Here is a 20,044-nt window from a genome sequence, read left to right on the forward strand (position 1 = left end):
TATCCAAATAGTTAAAATTTTTAAAAAAGATTTCCTTTTTCTCTGCAATAATAAAACAACATTTTGTACTTGATCCCAACTAAGATATAATTAATCCTTATTGGAAGCAAAATCAGCCTATTGGGTTTATTTAATGTTTACATGATTTTCTAGTAGACTTAAGGTATGAAGATCCATATCACGGAAAAAAATCAATTTTCCGGAAAACCCCAGGTTCCAAACATTGTGGATAACAGGTCCCATACTTTTATCATAATGTACATTATTTCTCTGACCTTTTTGCCATATTGACTCCAGACACCCATGACACCAAATTTTATACCGTTTTGGGGCCTCTTCAACTTCAGAGGCACTGGTGGGGTTAACAAACCTTGTACCCTTTGTATTGTCCCCTGGTTGAAACTGTATGGCTCTCTCCCCTTGGTTCCCAAACAGTCATCATGTAACAGGATAGAATTTAATGCTGCACTACAGGGAACATTTTTGGGTGGCAGGAGGGCACTTGTTCTGGGCCCCTAACATCAGAAGCCCCTCTCTGGGCAAAGAAAGGTGGTAAAAGCACACCTCCCAACTGTCCCGTTTCTAGAGGGACAGTCCCTCTTTTGACAGCTCAACCCGCAGTCCCTCGTTTGTACTGGAAAGTTCCAATTTTCTCTGCACTGAACAGCCAGAAAAAGAAACAATGTTTCTAACTTAATTGGCTTTTGGTAGAGAGCCCAGAACAGACACCGCTGCGGATAAGATACTTTTGTCACAATTTTGAGATAAGCAAATAAGTAATTGTAACAATATAAGATAAAAAGTCCCTTGGGAGATGTTATACTCACAGCTTAAAGGGCAATTCACCTTCATTAGCAAAACTATAATAACTGAAAAAAAACATAGAAACTTGTTCAAACTTTTATAACCTGCCAAATTTTGTAAAATGAACAATAAACGAAATAAAATCAACTGAAAAGCACCAACTTTTTATTTCCAAAATGTTGGGAGGTATGCTAAAAGTACAAATGATAATTAACATTGTGTAAATATTTCCCATTTATGTTCAATCTGGCACCCAGACATCCTTTCTAATATATTGTCCTCTTTGCACCCCTGATGACTCTGTCCCATTGTTTTCACCATGCATGTCATTGATATGTTACATACGCTGGTGCAGCTGATATAGACCCATGAAGGTAAGTAGTCCATGATGATATACTTAGCAATATGTCATTATAGTACTGTGCACTGCCACTTGCAAATGTTCTGCTTCTTGGAATCTCAAGCCCTATCAATCCCTCTTCTCTGTAGGACCAACATTCTGCAGCAACCCCGGGTACTCCCACCAACTCCAACCCAACGTCATGTGCAAGTCCAAACACCGGCAATGGTTATACATCCCAGCAGCCCTTGTCAGCACAGCAACTGATGGAGAAGGCAAATGCCCTTCAGAGGCAGATGATGGAGCAGAAGCAGCAGCTTCTATTGCAGCAGCAAATGTTGGCAGGGATGGTAATGCTCCCATTTGGCTTTCATTTATCAATGGCTGATCATCTCTACTGTGAATGTGGTTGCCATATGGTCACCCACAAGCTTTATTAAGAACATGTAGAGTAGAGGAACACCTATAGGGTCAGTGATAAGTTTCATTACACATTCCCAGAGAAGGGCCTTGTTCTTTTTAATCACTTTTTGTGCATCACTTTACTTTATTACTTCTTTGATCAAGGTTCTCTTCATTCTTATGGCTAGAATACTTCAGATCTAAGGCATTAGACTGAAACATGTCCCTAACATAGATGCACAAGACGAAACCTTCAGGTTCAAGACTGGTGCCCTTTCTCTTAAAACCCTTTTGTGACGAGGGGATAATCCAAATTTTGCAGAGAGGAGAGTCTGAAGACCAAAGGGTTCTCCCTAAGCCTAAGACCTGTAACCTCTTGGCCCAGGGGTCAGAGTTTTCTGCCAACTGGTTTGTTCTCCCTTCAGTTAGAAAAAAACGAAGATTGTTTTTGGCCATTTTGTATTGTCTGAAACAATTACAATAAGAGGTTAGTGAGGCTAAATTTCTCAGTTCCACCAAAGAGCCTCACAAGAGGATGAACATACCATGAAGAGTTCTATCTATTCAGTTTTAAAGGACAAAGACATTTCTGCTTATAACAGTGATAGTGATTAGGGAATGAGTCGTGCTGATTTCATGTCAACATGAAATCTCATTTATCCATCTGCTTTAGTGGCTAATATATCCTCCAGATCACTGATTCCATAAATCCTTTGGAATTATTAGAGGATGAACACAATAGTTTCAGTAGCACCTTGACTCCTTCAGTCAACTAAAAGTATTGATTCCTCTCCTGGCATAATCATTAGCTGTATAAATGTGTTTCCAAACTGTAATAAATTTAACTAAATCAAATCACTCGTCAACTGGGTGAATTTACAGGAAAGCTCCTAGATTGATATCTAAGAGATTGATATCTACATTGAGGCCCTTAATAGTGATGACCCGCACCCGACCCTAACCCGTCCTGCTACGACCCGTGCCCACCCACACCCACTTCCAGGGGTCCTTTTATAGATCCGTGCCGACCCACCCCGCAAATGATGTCACAATGACGTCACAAAAGGGCCAGGGCGAGCAGACGCGAGACTACAAAACCAGAACCCGGAAGTCGGATGCCGGCATATGAAGGTGGAGAGGAGCACTGCGAGGTCGACGAGAACCCACCCGACCCGCGGGTATCAGGTCGGCCAGGACCGCCATCAGGGGGTCACAGGGGGGACAGTTGTCCCAGGCCCGCAGGTTTTAGTGTCTAAGGGGGCCCCTTATCCAATCCCTGTACAGCTTTACAGGGACTTAAAGGACCACAAGGGTACAGGAAATCTTAATAGTAGAAAACCTTCCATGCACGGAGCTTTTGTTTCCCTATTTTGTACAGCTGGCAGCATGAAAGCAGGGGGGCCTGGCTAATCAAGTAAGTGAAGCATAGCCGGGCCCCACCTTAGACACGGGGGGGGCCAGGCCATCAATTTTTTTTCTTACTTGCAGGGGTGCCCCTGATCACCAGTGGCTTTATAACTTGTGGGGGGGCCCTGCCACCAATATTTGTTTTTAAAAAAAACTTTTTTGGGGGCCCTGATCACCAATTATTTTTTCTTTAACTTGTAGCGGGGCCCTGACCACCAATTTTTTTTAAAAGAAAATTTATGGGGAGCCCTGGCACCAAAGTTTTTTTTAACTTATAAGGGGGCCTGACCATTAATAGCTTTTTATAACTTGTGTGTGTGGGGGGGGCTTATCTTTTTTAGCACTGATGTCTATGTGGTCTTTTAACTGTAGAGTGGAGTGGGCGGGATCTGGGGTGGGGCTTTGGGGCCGGGGTGGGCAAGGCTCAGGGGGCCCTGAAAATTTTGTTGTACAGGGTCTCGTGGTTTCTAATGGCGGCCCTGGGGTTGGCCCGCACATCACTAGCCCTTAGGTACAGATGTTTCTAACCTATGTATCCAGTTGCATTGCATTCTGTAACATCTTTTTACCCAAATCTCCCCCTCTCCATTGTTTTTTTACTATTTCTATACCCCAGTATGTTAGACCTTTGGGATTCACTTTATGATATTCTTTAAGATGTTTGGAAACACTGTGGTTTTCTTTACCCTTTTTGATATTGTTTACCTGTTCCCGAATGCGCTCCCTTAATTTTCTATTTGTTTTGCCTGCGTATTGTAGGCCACATGGGCATTGTAAACAATATATAACATTTTCTGTCATACAGTTAATGTCATGTTTGATTTTTAAATTCCATTTTGTTTACTGTTGAGATGAATGGGTTTTTTCTTGATGCCGGCATGCCTTACAGAGAGAGCATGGGTAGAAACCAGCCCACATACATTCTTTTGTCCTAATTTTCGTTTTTTCAGTACTACAATGATTTTTTACCAATTTTTGTTTGTAAATTGTTTGCCCGTTTGAACACCACCTTTGGTTGTTCTGGGAGAATATTTGTTAAATCTGCATTGTAGTATGCCCCAATGTTTTTCATAATCTTGCTAATTTCCTTAGCTAGGGGATTGTAGTGGAAAATATTATTTCTTGTTTTGCTTCCCCTCTAAATGTGAACAAAGCATACCTAAAGATATGTTTTTTCTTTAAAGGAGAAAAGTAACAGCCAGGAACAAATAAGTCTCTTGAACAGACCACCACCAGACTACAAGGACCAAAGACGAAGCTCAGTTGGCTTGCAGCAAGCCAGCCAATACACAAGTAAGTACTGTATCAGCACAGCTAACGTTATTTTGGATTCTGATATATCATTTCTTCTCTGATTTAATAGTTGGCCAGGGAGTCTTTGGATCATCTTCCTTCCCTTTGGCAAGACTGCTCCAACTGCACATGCACCAATACGGCGTTCACTTACAGAATAAGAATAGCATGGCTACTATTATCTATTTAACACTATAGAGCCACCAACTGGAGCAAGTTATTAGAGCAGAGATGGATATGAACTAAGGGTAGTGCCATATGGGTAACTCGGTCAGCCTAACTTTGAACCAGTCGTGGAGCAGAAGACGGAAGAACTGCTGAATGTTACACAGATTTATTGAGAATTTACTGCCATTTATAATATGATATATCCAGACGACAGCTGGGGCCATATCAGTGCATTATTACATATTAATACACAGGCCAGAAGAATGCTTAACTTCAGTAAAACCAACTGTCGTGTTGAAGATAATTAATTTCTCAAAGGCTCCTGGCTGACACTTGTATGAGCCAACTGCCTGTCACTGTCATTCGCCGGCAGTTCAGGTCACCGCAACAGAACTTGTTAGATTGCTTTTTGTCACATCTGGCAGGGCAGAAAAGAGGGATCCTTGTAGAAAATATAGTTGGTAAATAAAAGCTAAAAAGGCCGACCAACACTTGCATTTTCTGCCACGTCTCTTGATCGGGATGGCTCGGCTTTGATGCGGTGGGAGCACAAATGTCAGCCAGGAATATGCATCACGCGTTACACCGATGTGCAAAATATGTACAAAGATCAATGCGATCAAAAGCAGTCTAAAAACACAGTTAAAGGGGCTTATTTTAAAGAGAATGGAACTCTTGACTACAAGTATAGGATCTACTCTCCAGAAACCAGTTGCCTAGACAGCTCCAAAATATGACAATGCCTTTTCTCACAGAGTCTTATTGAATCAAGCAATCCTTTATTTTAATGTGGGCTGTGTGTTCTCTTGGATATTCTCTTTAACATTGAATTTCCCATGCCCCAGATGTGCATAACATATAAGTGTATCACCGCAATGCTAACTGATTTTTAGTGATGGGTTTCAGATAAGATTTTTGACCACTTTGGGCTGATTTCTCTGTTATTGCTACAGATGATTAGGGAGGTGCAACCAGGGGAAGAGAACCGAGAGTGGTATTTTTGTATAGGGAGACTTGCAGTAGAAGGCTTTCTAGTGGAGAACATGTAAGATCAGATGTTTATTACTTTTTCATTAGGCTGCTGGGATCACAGTGAGATCCTGTTAATATCTTCATTTAGCCTGGCAAGCGCGCGAGTGAATGGAAGGTCAGGAGTCGCTTTTTCCTAAAGGGCAAACGAGGATCACTTTAACACTGAAATTGACGTTAGTTTTTACCCCACAAACCAGTAAAATAGCACATTTCTTTTAACGTTGTCACTAATCTGTCTCTGTAGAAGGCCACTCATTCATTGCATTAGTGAAATGCTCTAGAATGGTTGGTGTCCCTTCCTGCTGGGAGGTTTTATTTGTTGTCCTCCTGATCAATGTAGATTGAAAGTTATTGAAATGTTGAACTTGCCAAACTTTGATTCCATCTGACCTTCTACTGGATGTATAAATGATCTAATATGTGTTATTTCTGTCTTGTAGATGGCCTACCACCTGTTGGCGTCAATCAAAGCCCACCAGCAACGACCAACCCTGTTTCAACCCACAATCTAACCCCACCGAATCCAAATCATTCTTCCCCAAACCACAGTTCCAGAATGACGCCTCTCCAAGGAGCTCAGAGCATATATGGAAACCCACCATGCTCTCAACAAGCTGTGTATAATGCGAGCCCTGGCACTAACCAAATGCAACAACAGACTAGCCCAAAAACAATGGGGAACAATCAAAACAGCCACATATTGCCAAGGCGATCTCCATCTGGACAAGGAAATCCACTGCCTCCTTTCAGTGTGGGTTCTGCAACTAGTCCTCCACAATTCAGACCTTCTGTCAATCATGGAACCAATATGGCAGGGCAAAGACCCTCCAATGGAATGATCAATTCATCTGTATCACAGAACTGGCCATCACAAGAAGCCAAGAAGCAAAGTGGGCTTTGCTTCTCCAACACCAATAAGTTTTCCAGCCAGTCCCTTCAAGGAATGTTGGGAAACCAGAATTTTGCTCCCAATCAGCCTGAATTGCAGATGAGAGCCCAGATGAGCCAAGCCACTGCTGGACAAACAACGGAGCCGTTGAGAGGCTTTAACAGTGGGCAAGCTCAGATGCGAGCGCAGTTGTCCCCTAACCAAGGTGGGGGTGGTACAGCCATGGCAGCAAACTCATTCACTTCCCCCAATCCTGTACCTCGAGCTTTCCCGGGTTCCGATACAAGTAATGATTTGGGATCTTTTGATTTCTTTTCTACTAACAGTGATTTTGATTTTATTGATACATTACTTAAGACTGGCCATGCCAACGATGACTGGATAAAGGATATTATTTTAGATGAGATTTTTAAGAATCATGTCTAAATTTGTATTGTGTACTGTGCCAGTCTAGTACAAAAGCCCTTAAAGGAAAACTTAAAGGAGAACTAAAGCCTAACTAAAGAAGTAGGTAGAAATGTTGTATGTTTTGTGCTTCTTTACCAGCCCAAGGCAACCACAGTCCTTTAGCAGTAAAGATCTGTGTCTCCAAAGATGCCCCAGTAGCTCCCCATCTTCTTTTCTGCTGATTCACTGCACATGCTCTGTGCTGCTGTCACTTACTGAGCTTAGGGACCCACTCACAATATACAGTACACATAGAATAGAAATGTCACAATATAAGGCTGATTAGTAATTAATACAGATAATTACTACATGGCAGCACAGAAACCAGTGCAATTAGTATCAGAATTTAATAATCAGCAAACCTGTAGCATCAGCTTATATTACAGGGGAAGCTCATTTTCTGCTGGATAATTAGTGACGAGCCCTAAGCTTAGCTTCTCAACAGCCAATCAGAGCCCACTGAGCATGTGAGTGTCACAGACACTTTCCAAGATGGTGACCCCCTGTGACAAGTTTGAAGTCCTGGGTCATTGTTGCTATTGACAAGCTGAAACTTTTGGCTGGTGCAATAAATTAAGTATAAAAAAATATGGCATTTTTAGCCACATTAATTTTTTAGGGTTTAGTTCTCATTTAATCATACAATTGAATATATATATATAATACACAAAAGCCATGAATATCCTGTAAATTATATCCTTATAAACGGTGAGTTCTGATGTCATCAGTTATAAACGGTGAGTTCTGATGTCATTTCTGTCACATGACTCATTGAAATTTGTGTATTATAATAAATAAAGTACCCCCAGTTGCAAAATATGAGGATATTAGAAGTTACCTCGGAGTTCCATGACCTGTATAAAAACACTCGGCCTTCGGCCTCGTGTTTTTATATGGTCATGAAACTCCTCGGTAACTTATAATATCCTAATATTTTACAAGAGGGGGTACTTTATTCACTATATATATATATATATATATATATATATATATATATATATATATATATATATATATATATATACACACACACACAGGTATAGGATCCCTTATCCAGAAAACCGATATACAGAATGCTCAGAATTACGGAATGGCCATCTCCCATAGACTCCATTTTATCCAAATAATCCAATTTTTTAAAAATAATTTCCCTTTTCTCTGGAATAATAAAACAGTAGCTTGTACTTGATCCCAACTAAGATATAATTAATCCTTATTGGAAGCAAAACCAGCCTATTGGGTTTATTTAATGTTTAAATTATATTCTAGTAGACTTAAGGCATGAAGACCCAAATTACAGAAAGATCCATTATCCAGAAAACCCCAGGTCCTGAGCATTCTGGATCACAGGTCCCATACCTGTATATACTGTATATAATACAGAGGAATGTATACTAATTATACCTTACTTTTTCCCTACCAAAACCCTGTAACCCTACCATTAGGTGTCATAGTCTCGCCCACTGTGTTAGTGTCTTATTTCAAAGGAAGATCGCACCCGTAAGTGAGCAAACACCATTCGTCCAGCTCAGGAAGCTGGACTAAAACACTTTTATAACAACTTACAGGTGGAGTATAACGAGAAAGCAGGGTTCCTTATTATACCTTTAACTCATACAAAGGTACAAGCTGTAACTTAGCAAAAGTATATCCCTTTTGTAAGATGTTTATCTATGGGAATCTTAGTACACATCAGTTTACACATTTTTCAGCAATACTTCCCCTTTAAATCAGGTTTAAAGGAAATGTAAACCTTGAAAACAAACTTTCATCTTTTCAAGATATTAGCAGTTTTTTAATTCTGCTTAGAACTGACCAGAGAAAAGTCAAGATTCATCTCCGCTCACCAACTTCATTTTCTAATCAGAGATGCTGCTTTTCTCCCAAAATTCTTTTTCAGCCAACTGTAGCCAGTCATCCAAAATGAGCAACAGGTGAAATTGTTGTTTTAAATTCATTATACTAGCAGTTTAAAAACTGGCAATAGAGAGCATTCAGGGAAAGGTTGCATTGAATGTTTTTGAGGGTTTGACATTCCATATGACTGTTTCTGTTTTGTTGCTGGGTGATCTGTCTTGTAATATATGGGCACCAAAGTGGCTGGATGTATATTTATATATATATGTACTATATATTCTGTTATTGTAACTTTTCTACCTTCCAACGTGTCAGTGTCCTGGTTATAAACTCATTTGGAAAATGTGTCATTGCTAATATTCATTCTAATATTAATACTAATGTAAAGCAGCCAGTTATTAGGTTGCTATGAGTTACTAGACCTGGGACAACTTTTTTTTTTCACTTCCCTTGTCTCTCCTATTGTGTTATATTGTCCTTACAAGAAGTCAGTGTGCCCCCAACGCATGGCCCTCCTGCTCTGGTGAACTAGAATTCCCAGCATGTACAGTCATCTAAAAGCCTCTTGAGCATGCTGGGAATTGCAGTTTGCAACACCTTGCTTAACCGTTAAAGGAACAGTAACACCAAAAACTAAAACATTTTAAAGTACTTAGACTATAAGGTACTGTTGCCCTGCATTTGTTAAGGTTATGTGTCTGCATTATAAAAACTACTATAGTTTATATAAACAAGCTGCTGTGTAGCCATGGGGGCAGCCATTCAAGCACAGGATACACAGTAGATAACAGATAAGTACTACTATAGTTTATATAAACAAGCTGCTGTGTAGCCATGGGGGCAGCCATTCAAGCACAGGATACACAGTAGATAACAGATAAGTACTACTATAGTTTATATAAACAAGCTGCTGTGTAGCCATGGGGACAGCCATTCAAGCACAGGATACACAGTAGATAACAGATATGTACCACTATAGTTTTTATAAACAAGCTGCTGTGTATAGCCATGGGGGCAGCCATTGAGGCCAGAAAAATGAGAAAAAGCACAGGATACACAGCAGATAACAGATAAGCTCTGTAATAGAATACAATGGAATTCTTCAGAACTTATCTGTTATCTACTGTGTATCCTGTGCTTGAATGGCTGCCCCCATGGCTACACAGCAGTTTGTTTATATAAACTATAGTAGTACTTATCTGTTATCTACAGTGTATCCTGTGCTTGAATGGCTGCCCCCATGGCTACACAGCAGCTTGTTTATATAAACTATATTAGTACTTATCTGTTATCTACTGTGTATCCTGTGCTTGAATGGCTGTCCCCATGGCTACACAGCAGCTTGTTTATATAAACTATAGTAGTACTTATCTGTTATCTACTGTGTATGTTATCTACACAGCAGCTTGTTTATATAAATTATAGTAGGGTTTCTGAAGCAAACAAACCAACTATACAAGTGCAGGGAAACACTACATTATATTTTAATTACTTTAAAGCACTTTCATCATTTGGTGTTACTGTTCCTTTTAAGAATTTAATCCCTGCTGTGTATTTTGTAAACCCATAGTTTTGTATAAGGGGGGGGGTATATTTTATAACTAATACAGTTATTATGACTGTGTGTATATATATATATATGCAATGAAAGTGTTATTTAGTCTGACAGTAAGAGGCAGGCAGTTGCTTTGGCTACTCTCACTGTATCTTCCCTTTCTAATGAGAGATATCAGACATCAAGGTCACGCGCTTATTTTTTACACTTTGTTTTGTAAATGCTCTAGACCTTGGCTCCCTAATCCCTATTATTAGCCTGTCTGACCATCGGAGACTTTAATCCCATATAGCATTTCTACAGGGCTTTATTTCTTATTATGCAGATATTTGTACTGTAATTACTATTTTCACAATGAAATAACAAATATATGCGCCCCTTTTATATTAACACAAATATCTAAATAATTCTTCAATAAATCCTTTTGTTTCTATTTGTTAGCCTTGTGCTGTTTATTCGGCCTCTCATAAAATAAGACCCGTCATTCAGAAGATCAAGGTTGGAGTGGGCCAGGGGGATATTGGGAACAAAACCCGACAGGCCCCATCCGCAACAGAAAAATCTGAATTTTTTCAGATTTTCTTAAGTAAAAAAAAGTCTGACCAAACAAGAATCTACGATTTGACCTTATTTGCCATTGAAAAAACTCAATAAAATCAGTTCGGAATAAAAACTCGAAAAATTCAGGTTTTTGCTAAAAAGAAAAAAAAAGGATTTTTTGGTTTTATCTTGAAACCCCAATTTTTTTCAGATTTTTGCCGAAACTCAGTGCAGACCATGATATCTTCAAATTTGAAATTGGACCTTTGGAATTGACTTCTACAGGACCCCGACAGCTTGGAGATGGAGGGGCAAATTCACTAAAGGACGAAGCGCCTAACGCTAGTGTTAATTCGCTAATGTAGCGCATTTTCGTTAATTCGCCGATTCACTAATGGACACTGGTGTAAATTCGCTAGTGTTAGCTCGCACCCTTACGCCTGGCGAATTTGCGCAATGGACGTAACTACGCAAATTCACTGACGCGCGCATTTTTCTGAACGCTACCTTTTACGCTAGACTTCCTTCGCTACCTCAGACAAGGCGAAGTGCAATAGAGTAGATAGGGATTGCTTCAAAAAAAATTGAAATTTTTTCAAAGTCCCAAAAAACGCTGGCGTTTTTTCTTTTTTTATGGGTGAAAAAGATCAAAATTTTTTTTGGGGCTCCCCTCCTTCCCCCCTACATTTCTAACTCATGGCACCTTAACTATACAGTGGGCTCATGTGTAGAGCAAAATAAAAAATTTATTTCATGTTTTGAAGGTTTCTCAGGCTTGTGTAGTGCTGCTACGTATACTTCCATTGTAAATTCAATTTGGCGCCGTGTGCAAATTCAGCATCTCTAGCGTAACTTCGCTTTACCTGGCGAATTAACGCTAGTGCAACTTCGCAACCCCTGAGCGCAACTTCGGATTTTAGTGAATTTGCGTATAGCGCTGGCAAAGTGCGGCGAAGCGGACGCTGGCGCAACTACGAATCTTAGTGAATTTGCCCCAGAGTATTTTCGGATTCCGATTTTAAGCATCCTTTGGGTTTAATAAATCACGAAAAATCGGAGGGTTTTTTTTCCCACTAAAAATTCCGATTTTATAGTAAAAAGAGTTTTTGGCATTCGGACTTTAATAAATAACCCCTCTAATCTCCAGTTTTGTTTGGACTCCTGCCTTCTAATCCATCCAGGTCATAGCCATATCTGCTCAAGCTCCACCCACTTTCAGGTAAGACCATCCCATTTTAAAGGCTGTCCCACCAAACGAAAGGTGGTTAGTAGGACTACAGCAGAAGTGCTCATACTTTACTAATGCGAGGTCTACTTGTTATTTATGTTGTCCCATTATGATCTACATCCATAAAAGCATTTTTAGCATTCTTTTCCATGGAAAATATTACCTAAATATTTATTTATGGGAAAATGTATATTGTTATATTTAACAAACAACTATTTCTTATGTAACCTTAATATAATAAATATCTGAATGAAATAGGAGGGAGATTTAGACAAGCTGTTTGTTGACAGTGTCTTGAGATCTACTGATCCCCAGCTAAAGGTCTATTGGTAGATCCCAATCTACCTTTTAGGTACCCCTGGGCTACAGATACAACTGGAATAAGCCGGGCGAATAAGGTATGAACGATTAAGGTTTTGTTGTAGGTTTGAAATTCATAAAACCTTACCGGTGGGCCCAGGAGACCCTAGTCCGATGCTGTAGAAGATGACTATTAAAAATTAACTATTCTGAATCAACATCTAGAGGGTTATTTATCAAAATCTGAATTTTTATGATTTTTTAAATTAGAAAAAGTCTGACCAAACTAGAATGCACAATTTGAACTTATTTATCATTATAAAAACTTGATAAAATAGTTCTGGAAAAAAAAAAATTCAGAATTTTTCGGGTTTTATTCCCGAAAACCTTTTAATTGTTTGTGAAATCACTTGAAACTCCGATATCTTCAAATTTGAAATGGGACCTTTGACTTCTACAGTACCCCGACAATATACATTTTCGGATTCAGACTTTTAGCAGCCTTGAGTTATAATAAATCACAAAATATTCTAGAGTTTTTTTTTCCACTAAAGATTCCGATTTTATAGTGGGATCTTGCCCTCTAATCCATCCGAGTCACAGCCATATCTGCTCAAACTCCACCCACTTTTGAAGGCTGTCCCACCAATCGAAAGGTGGTTAGTAAGACTACAGATACAACTGGAATAAGCCTGTTTCCAAATTTTAATATTTATTTTAATTATTTTGGTTCGGAGCTTGCCATAATATGTGTTTCATGCTTCTATTGTGGATAATAGTTGTCCTACATGTAGGTCACCAGGGCCAGGGCCCACCAGGTGATCCATCAAAGTACTGGCCAACCAGAAACATTTATTTTAAAGACTGAACAAAGGCAGTGGATTTCCATTGAGTAATAATGGCCAGTTGTATAGTATATTCATGGGCTTTCTCTGTCTCCATCTCTGACACTGTAGGTTTTGTTGCAGAAACGACATGCGCAGACTACTGACCCTTTGTAGAGAAAGATCTGAATCTCATAACCTCAGTTCTGCTACAAGCTGCACAGACCAGAGAAATCACTCTTTATATTACACAAGAATGCAATGATGTTCAGTACAATTATATCTCATTGGTACAGACAAATATTAAATACCACAGCTTCCCTCCTCCAGCCATTTTCTGCCTTCTTTCTTCTTCTTCTAGTTTGATGAGTTCACTATGTATGAGATAGGCCAAATTAGGCTCATCCAATTGTTTCCTCTTCTTACTACTTACTATACCTGCTATCCCACAGTCACACTCCCTTCCCAGAGACTATTATACCACTGTTACTATAGACACTATCTCTCCCTACTATACCTGCTATCCCACAGTCACACTCCCTTCCCAGAGACTATTATCCACTGTTACTATAGGCACCATCTCTCCCTACTATACCTGCTATCCCACAGTCACACTCCCTTCCCAGAGACTATTATCCACTGTTACTATAGGCACAATTTCTCCCTACTATACCTGCTATCCCACAGTCACACTCCCTTCCCAGAGACTATTATCCCACTATTACTATAGACACCATCTCTCCCTACTATACCTGCTATCCCACAGCCACACTCCCTTCCCAGAGACTATTATCCCACTGTTACTATAGGCACCATCTCTCCCTACTATACCTGCTATCCCACAGTCACACTCCCTTCCCAGAGACTATTATCCACTGTTACTATAGACACCATCTCTCCCTACTATACCTGCTATCCCACAGTCACATTCCCTTCCCAGAGACTATTATCTCTATGTTACTATAGGCACAATCTCTCCCTACTATACCTGCTATCCCACAGTCACACTCCCTTCCCAGAGACTAATATACCACTGTTACTATAGGCACTATCTCTCCCTACTATACCTGCTATCCCACAGTCACACTCCCTTCCCAGAGACTATTATCCACTGTTACTATAGGCACCATCTCTCCCTACTATACCTGCTATCCCACAGTCACACTCCCTTCCCAGAGACTATTATCCACTGTTACTATAGGCACTATCTCTCCCTACTATACCTGCTATCCCACAGTCACACTCCCTTCCCAGAGACTATTATCCACTGTTACTATAGGCACCATCTCTCCCTACTATACCTGCTATCCCACAGTCACACTCCCTTCCCAGAGACTATTATCCACTGTTACTATAGACACCATCTCTCCCTACTATACCTGCTATCCCACAGTCACATTCCCTTCCCAGAGACTATTATCTCTATGTTACTATAGGCACAATCTCTCCCTACTATACCTGCTATCCCACAGTCACACTCCCTTCCCAGAGACTATTATCTCTATGTTACTATAGGCACCATCTCTCCCTACTATACCTGCTATCCCACAGCCACACTCCCTTCCCAGAGACTATTATCCCACTGTTACTATAGGCACCATCTCTCCCTACTATACCTGCTATCCCACAGTCACACTCCCTTCCCAGAGACTATTATCCACTGTTACTATAGACACCATCTCTCCCTACTATACCTGCTATCCCACAGTCACATTCCCTTCCCAGAGACTATTATCTCTATGTTACTATAGGCACAATCTCTCCCTACTATACCTGCTATCCCACAGTCACACTCCCTTCCCAGAGACTAATATACCACTGTTACTATAGGCACTATCTCTCCCTACTATACCTGCTATCCCACAGTCACACTCCCTTCCCAGAGACTATTATCCACTGTTACTATAGGCACCATCTCTCCCTACTATACCTGCTATCCCACAGTCACACTCCCTTCCCAGAGACTATTATCCACTGTTACTATAGGCACTATCTCTCCCTACTATACCTGCTATCCCACAGTCACACTCCCTTCCCAGAGACTATTATCCACTGTTACTATAGGCACCATCTCTCCCTACTATACCTGCTATCCCACAGTCACACTCCCTTCCCAGAGACTATTATCCACTGTTACTATAGACACCATCTCTCCCTACTATACCTGCTATCCCACAGTCACATTCCCTTCCCAGAGACTATTATCTCTATGTTACTATAGGCACAATCTCTCCCTACTATACCTGCTATCCCACAGTCACACTCCCTTCCCAGAGACTATTATCTCTATGTTACTATAGGCACCATCTCTCCCTACTATACCTGCTATCCCACAGCCACACTCCCTTCCCAGAGACTATTATCCCACTGTTACTATAGGCACCATCTCTCCCTACTATACCTGCTATCCCACAGTCACACTCCCTTCCCAGAGACTATTATCCACTGTTACTATAGACACCATCTCTCCCTACTATACCTGCTATCCCACAGTCACATTCCCTTCCCAGAGACTATTATCTCTATGTTACTATAGGCACAATCTCTCCCTACTATACCTGCTATCCCACAGTCACACTCCCTTCCCAGAGACTATTATCTCTATGTTACTATAGGCACCATCTCTCCCTACTATACCTGCTATCCCACAGCCACACTCCCTTCCCAGAGACTATTATCCCACTGTTACTATAGACACCATCTCTCCCTACTATACCTGCTATCCCACAGTCACATTCCCTTCCCAGAGACTATTATCCACTGTTACTATAGGCACCATCTCTCCCTACTATACCTGCTATCCCACAGTCACACTCCCTTCCCTGAGACTATTATCCACTGTTACTATAGACACCATCTCTCCCTACTATACCTGCTATCCCACAGTCACACTCCCTTCCCTGAGACTATTATCCACTGTTACTATAGACACCATCTCTCCCTACTATACCTGCTATCCCACAGTCACACTCCCTTCCCTGAGACTATTATCCACTGTTACTATAGGCACCATCTCTCCCTACTATACCTGCTATCCCACAGTCACACTCCCTTCCCTGAGACTATTATCCACTGTTACTATAGACACCATCTCTCCCTACTATACCTGCTATCCCACAGTCACACTCCCTTCCCAGAGACTATTATCCACTGTTACTATAGACACCATCTCTCCCTACTATACCTGCTATCCTACAGTCACACTCCCTTCCCAGAGACTATTATCCCACTGTTACTATAGACACCATCTCTCCCTACTATACCTGCTATCCCACAGTCACACTCCCTTCCCAGAGACTATTATCCACTGTTACTATAGACACCATCTCTCCCTACTATACCTGCTATCCCACAGTCACACTCCCTTCCCTGAGACTATTATCCACTGTTACTATAGGCACCATCTCTCCCTACTATACCTGCTATCCCACAGTCACACTCCCTTCCCAGAGACTATTATCCCACTGTTACTATAGACACCATCTCTCCCTACTATACCTGCTATCCCACAGTCACATTCCCTTCCCAGAGACTATTATCTCTATGTTACTATAGGCACAATCTCTCCCTACTATACCTGCTATCCCACAGTCACACTCCCTTCCCAGAGACTATTATCTCTATGTTACTATAGGCACCATCTCTCCCTACTATACCTGCTATCCCACAGCCACACTCCCTTCCCAGAGACTATTATCCCACTGTTACTATAGGCACCATCTCTCCCTACTATACCTGCTATCCCACAGTCACACTCCCTTCCCAGAGACTATTATCCACTGTTACTATAGACACCATCTCTCCCTACTATACCTGCTATCCCACAGTCACACTCCCTTCCCAGAGACTATTATCCACTGTTACTATAGACACCATCTCTCCCTACTATACCTGCTATCCCACAGTCACATTCCCTTCCCAGAGACTATTATCTCTATGTTACTATAGGCACCATCTCTCCCTACTATACCTGCTATCCCACAGCCACACTCCCTTCCCAGAGACTATTATCCCACTGTTACTATAGACACCATCTCTCCCTACTATACCTGCTATCCCACAGTCACATTCCCTTCCCAGAGACTATTATCCACTGTTACTATAGACACCATCTCTCCCTACTATACCTGCTATCCCACAGTCACACTCCCTTCCCTGAGACTATTATCCACTGTTACTATAGGCACCATCTCTCCCTACTATACCTGCTATCCCACAGTCACACTCCCTTCCCTGAGACTATTATCCACTGTTACTATAGACACCATCTCTCCCTACTATACCTGCTATCCCACAGTCACACTCCCTTCCCTGAGACTATTATCCACTGTTACTATAGGCACCATCTCTCCCTACTATACCTGCTATCCCACAGTCACACTCCCTTCCCAGAGTCTATTATACCACTGTTACTATAGACACTATCTCTCCCTACTATACCTGCTATCCCACAGTCACACTCCCTTCCCAGAGACTATTATCCACTGTTACTATAGGCACCATCTCTCCCTACTATACCTGCTATCCCACAGTCACACTCCCTTCCCAGAGACTATTATCCACTGTTACTATAGACACCATCTCTCCCTACTATACCTGCTATCCCACAGTCACATTCCCTTCCCAGAGACTATTATCTCTATGTTACTATAGGCACAATCTCTCCCTACTATACCTGCTATCCCACAGTCACACTCCCTTCCCAGAGACTATTATCTCTATGTTACTATAGGCACCATCTCTCCCTACTATACCTGCTATCCCACAGCCACACTCCCTTCCCAGAGACTATTATCCCACTGTTACTATAGGCACCATCTCTCCCTACTATACCTGCTATCCCACAGTCACACTCCCTTCCCAGAGACTATTATCCACTGTTACTATAGACACCATCTCTCCCTACTATACCTGCTATCCCACAGTCACATTCCCTTCCCAGAGACTATTATCTCTATTTTACTATAGGCACAATCTCTCCCTACTATACCTGCTATCCCACAGTCACACTCCCTTCCCAGAGACTATTATCCACTGTTACTATAGACACCATCTCTCCCTACTATACCTGCTATCCCACAGTCACACTCCCTTCCCTGAGACTATTATCCACTGTTACTATAGGCACCATCTCTCCCTACTATACCTGCTATCCCACAGTCACACTCCCTTCCCTGAGACTATTATCCACTGTTACTATAGACACCATCTCTCCCTACTATACCTGCTATCCCACAGTCACACTCCCTTCCCAGAGACTATTATCCACTGTTACTATAGACACCATCTCTCCCTACTATACCTGCTATCCCACAGTCACACTCCTTTCCCAGAGACTATTATCCCACTGTTACTATAGACACCATCTCTCCCTACTATACCTGCTATCCCACAGTCACACTCCCTTCCCAGAGACTATTATCCACTGTTACTATAGGCACCATCTCTCCCTACTATACCTGCTATCCCACAGTCACACTCCCTTCCCAGAGACTATTATCCACTGTTACTATAGGCACCATCTCTCCCTACTATACCTGCTATCCCACAGTCACACTCCCTTCCCAGAGACTATTATCCACTGTTACTATAGACACCATCTCTCCCTACTATACCTGCTATCCCACAGTCACACTCCTTTCCCAGAGACTATTATCCCACTGTTACTATAGACACCATCTCTCCCTACTATACCTGCTATCCCACAGTCACACTCCCTTCCCAGAGACTATTATCCACTGTTACTATAGGCACCATCTCTCCCTACTATACCTGCTATCCCACAGTCACACTCCCTTCCCAGAGACTATTATCCACTGTTACTATAGGCACCATCTCTCCCTACTATACCTGCTATCCCACAGTCCCTTCCCAGAGTCTATTATATAGATAGCTGAGGGGGGCAGGAATAATGTTAAATATAATAATAGCTAACAGGTCAGCTACAGAAACATATTTATACTGCACAGTAAGTGATAAAAGTGGTGTTGCAGCCCCTGTGGATTTTATATGAAGTATTAATGACACAGCCCCTGGCATTCAGCAGACTCTGTACTTACAGAAGTGACACAGTGCAGGATGTGATACACTGAGTGTGATTCCCCGAGAGTTTGATCAAAGGAAAAATATTACCACAAGTTCAAGTGGAAAAAGCCTTAAGCCTGCAGATTTACATCCAATTTTAGATGAAACAAACTAAATGCTGTGTAATAAATGCAGAATTGTGTTTGCTCTCGAGGATACAATGACTTGGGAAACAAAGCTCTTGATAAAACACAGTGCAATGGTTTGGCTGAAATGAGTTTGCCTCTCGTGTTGTCGCAAAACAATACACAAATGGCTTAGTTATGATTTAGTTAAAGTAACGGAGTATATTCAGCACCAGATTAACACACGTCTCTGAGCTGATTGGGTAGGAGAGGGTTAACCTCACCCTTCAGTGGGCGTTTCCTGATTGTTCAACTAAGTATGTGCTTTTCTCTCCTCGAGGGTTTATAACAAATAGGCAACGGTCTAATTTTGGGCAAGCTAAACCCCTTTAAAGTGGCAGTTCACCTTTCAGTTAACTTTTAGTATGTTATAGAATGGCCAGTTCTAAGCAGCTTTTCAATTAGTCTTCATTATATATATTTTTTTATTTATTTTTTAATTATTTGCCTTTTTCTTCTGACTCTTTCCAGCTTTCAAATTGGGGGGGGGGGGGGGGGTCACTGACCCCAGCTAAAAAAATGTATTGTTATTGCTACTTTTTATTACTACTTTTTCTATTCAGGCCTCTCTATTCATATTCCAGTCTCTTATTCAAATCAATTCATGGTTGCTAGGGTAATTTTGGCCCTGGAAACCAGATGGCTGATATTGCAAACGGGAAAGCTGCTGAATAAAAAGCTAAATAACTCAAAAACCACAAATAATAAAAAATGTAAACCAATTGCAAATTGTCTTAGAATATCACTCT

General features: G+C 41.2%; 1 protein-coding gene across 1 annotated transcript in view; it reads left to right on the forward strand.

The window, feature by feature from the left end:
• The window catches only part of maml2.S (mastermind like transcriptional coactivator 2 S homeolog), a 123,260-nt gene extending 116,352 nt beyond the window's left edge, over positions 1-6,908 (forward strand). The window contains exons 4-6 of the mRNA XM_018250344.2: positions 1,294-1,494; positions 4,138-4,246; positions 5,887-6,908. Of these exons, the coding sequence (XP_018105833.1) occupies positions 1,294-1,494; positions 4,138-4,246; positions 5,887-6,761 (1,185 nt within the window). The 3' untranslated portion in view covers positions 6,762-6,908. The remainder of the gene's footprint in view (positions 1-1,293; positions 1,495-4,137; positions 4,247-5,886) is intronic.
• The last annotated feature ends 13,136 nt before the right edge of the window (positions 6,909-20,044 follow it).

The sequence above is a fragment of the Xenopus laevis genome, chromosome 2S, assembly GCF_017654675.1.
Source record: "Xenopus laevis strain J_2021 chromosome 2S, Xenopus_laevis_v10.1, whole genome shotgun sequence".
Taxonomy (NCBI): Eukaryota; Metazoa; Chordata; class Amphibia; order Anura; family Pipidae; genus Xenopus; species Xenopus laevis.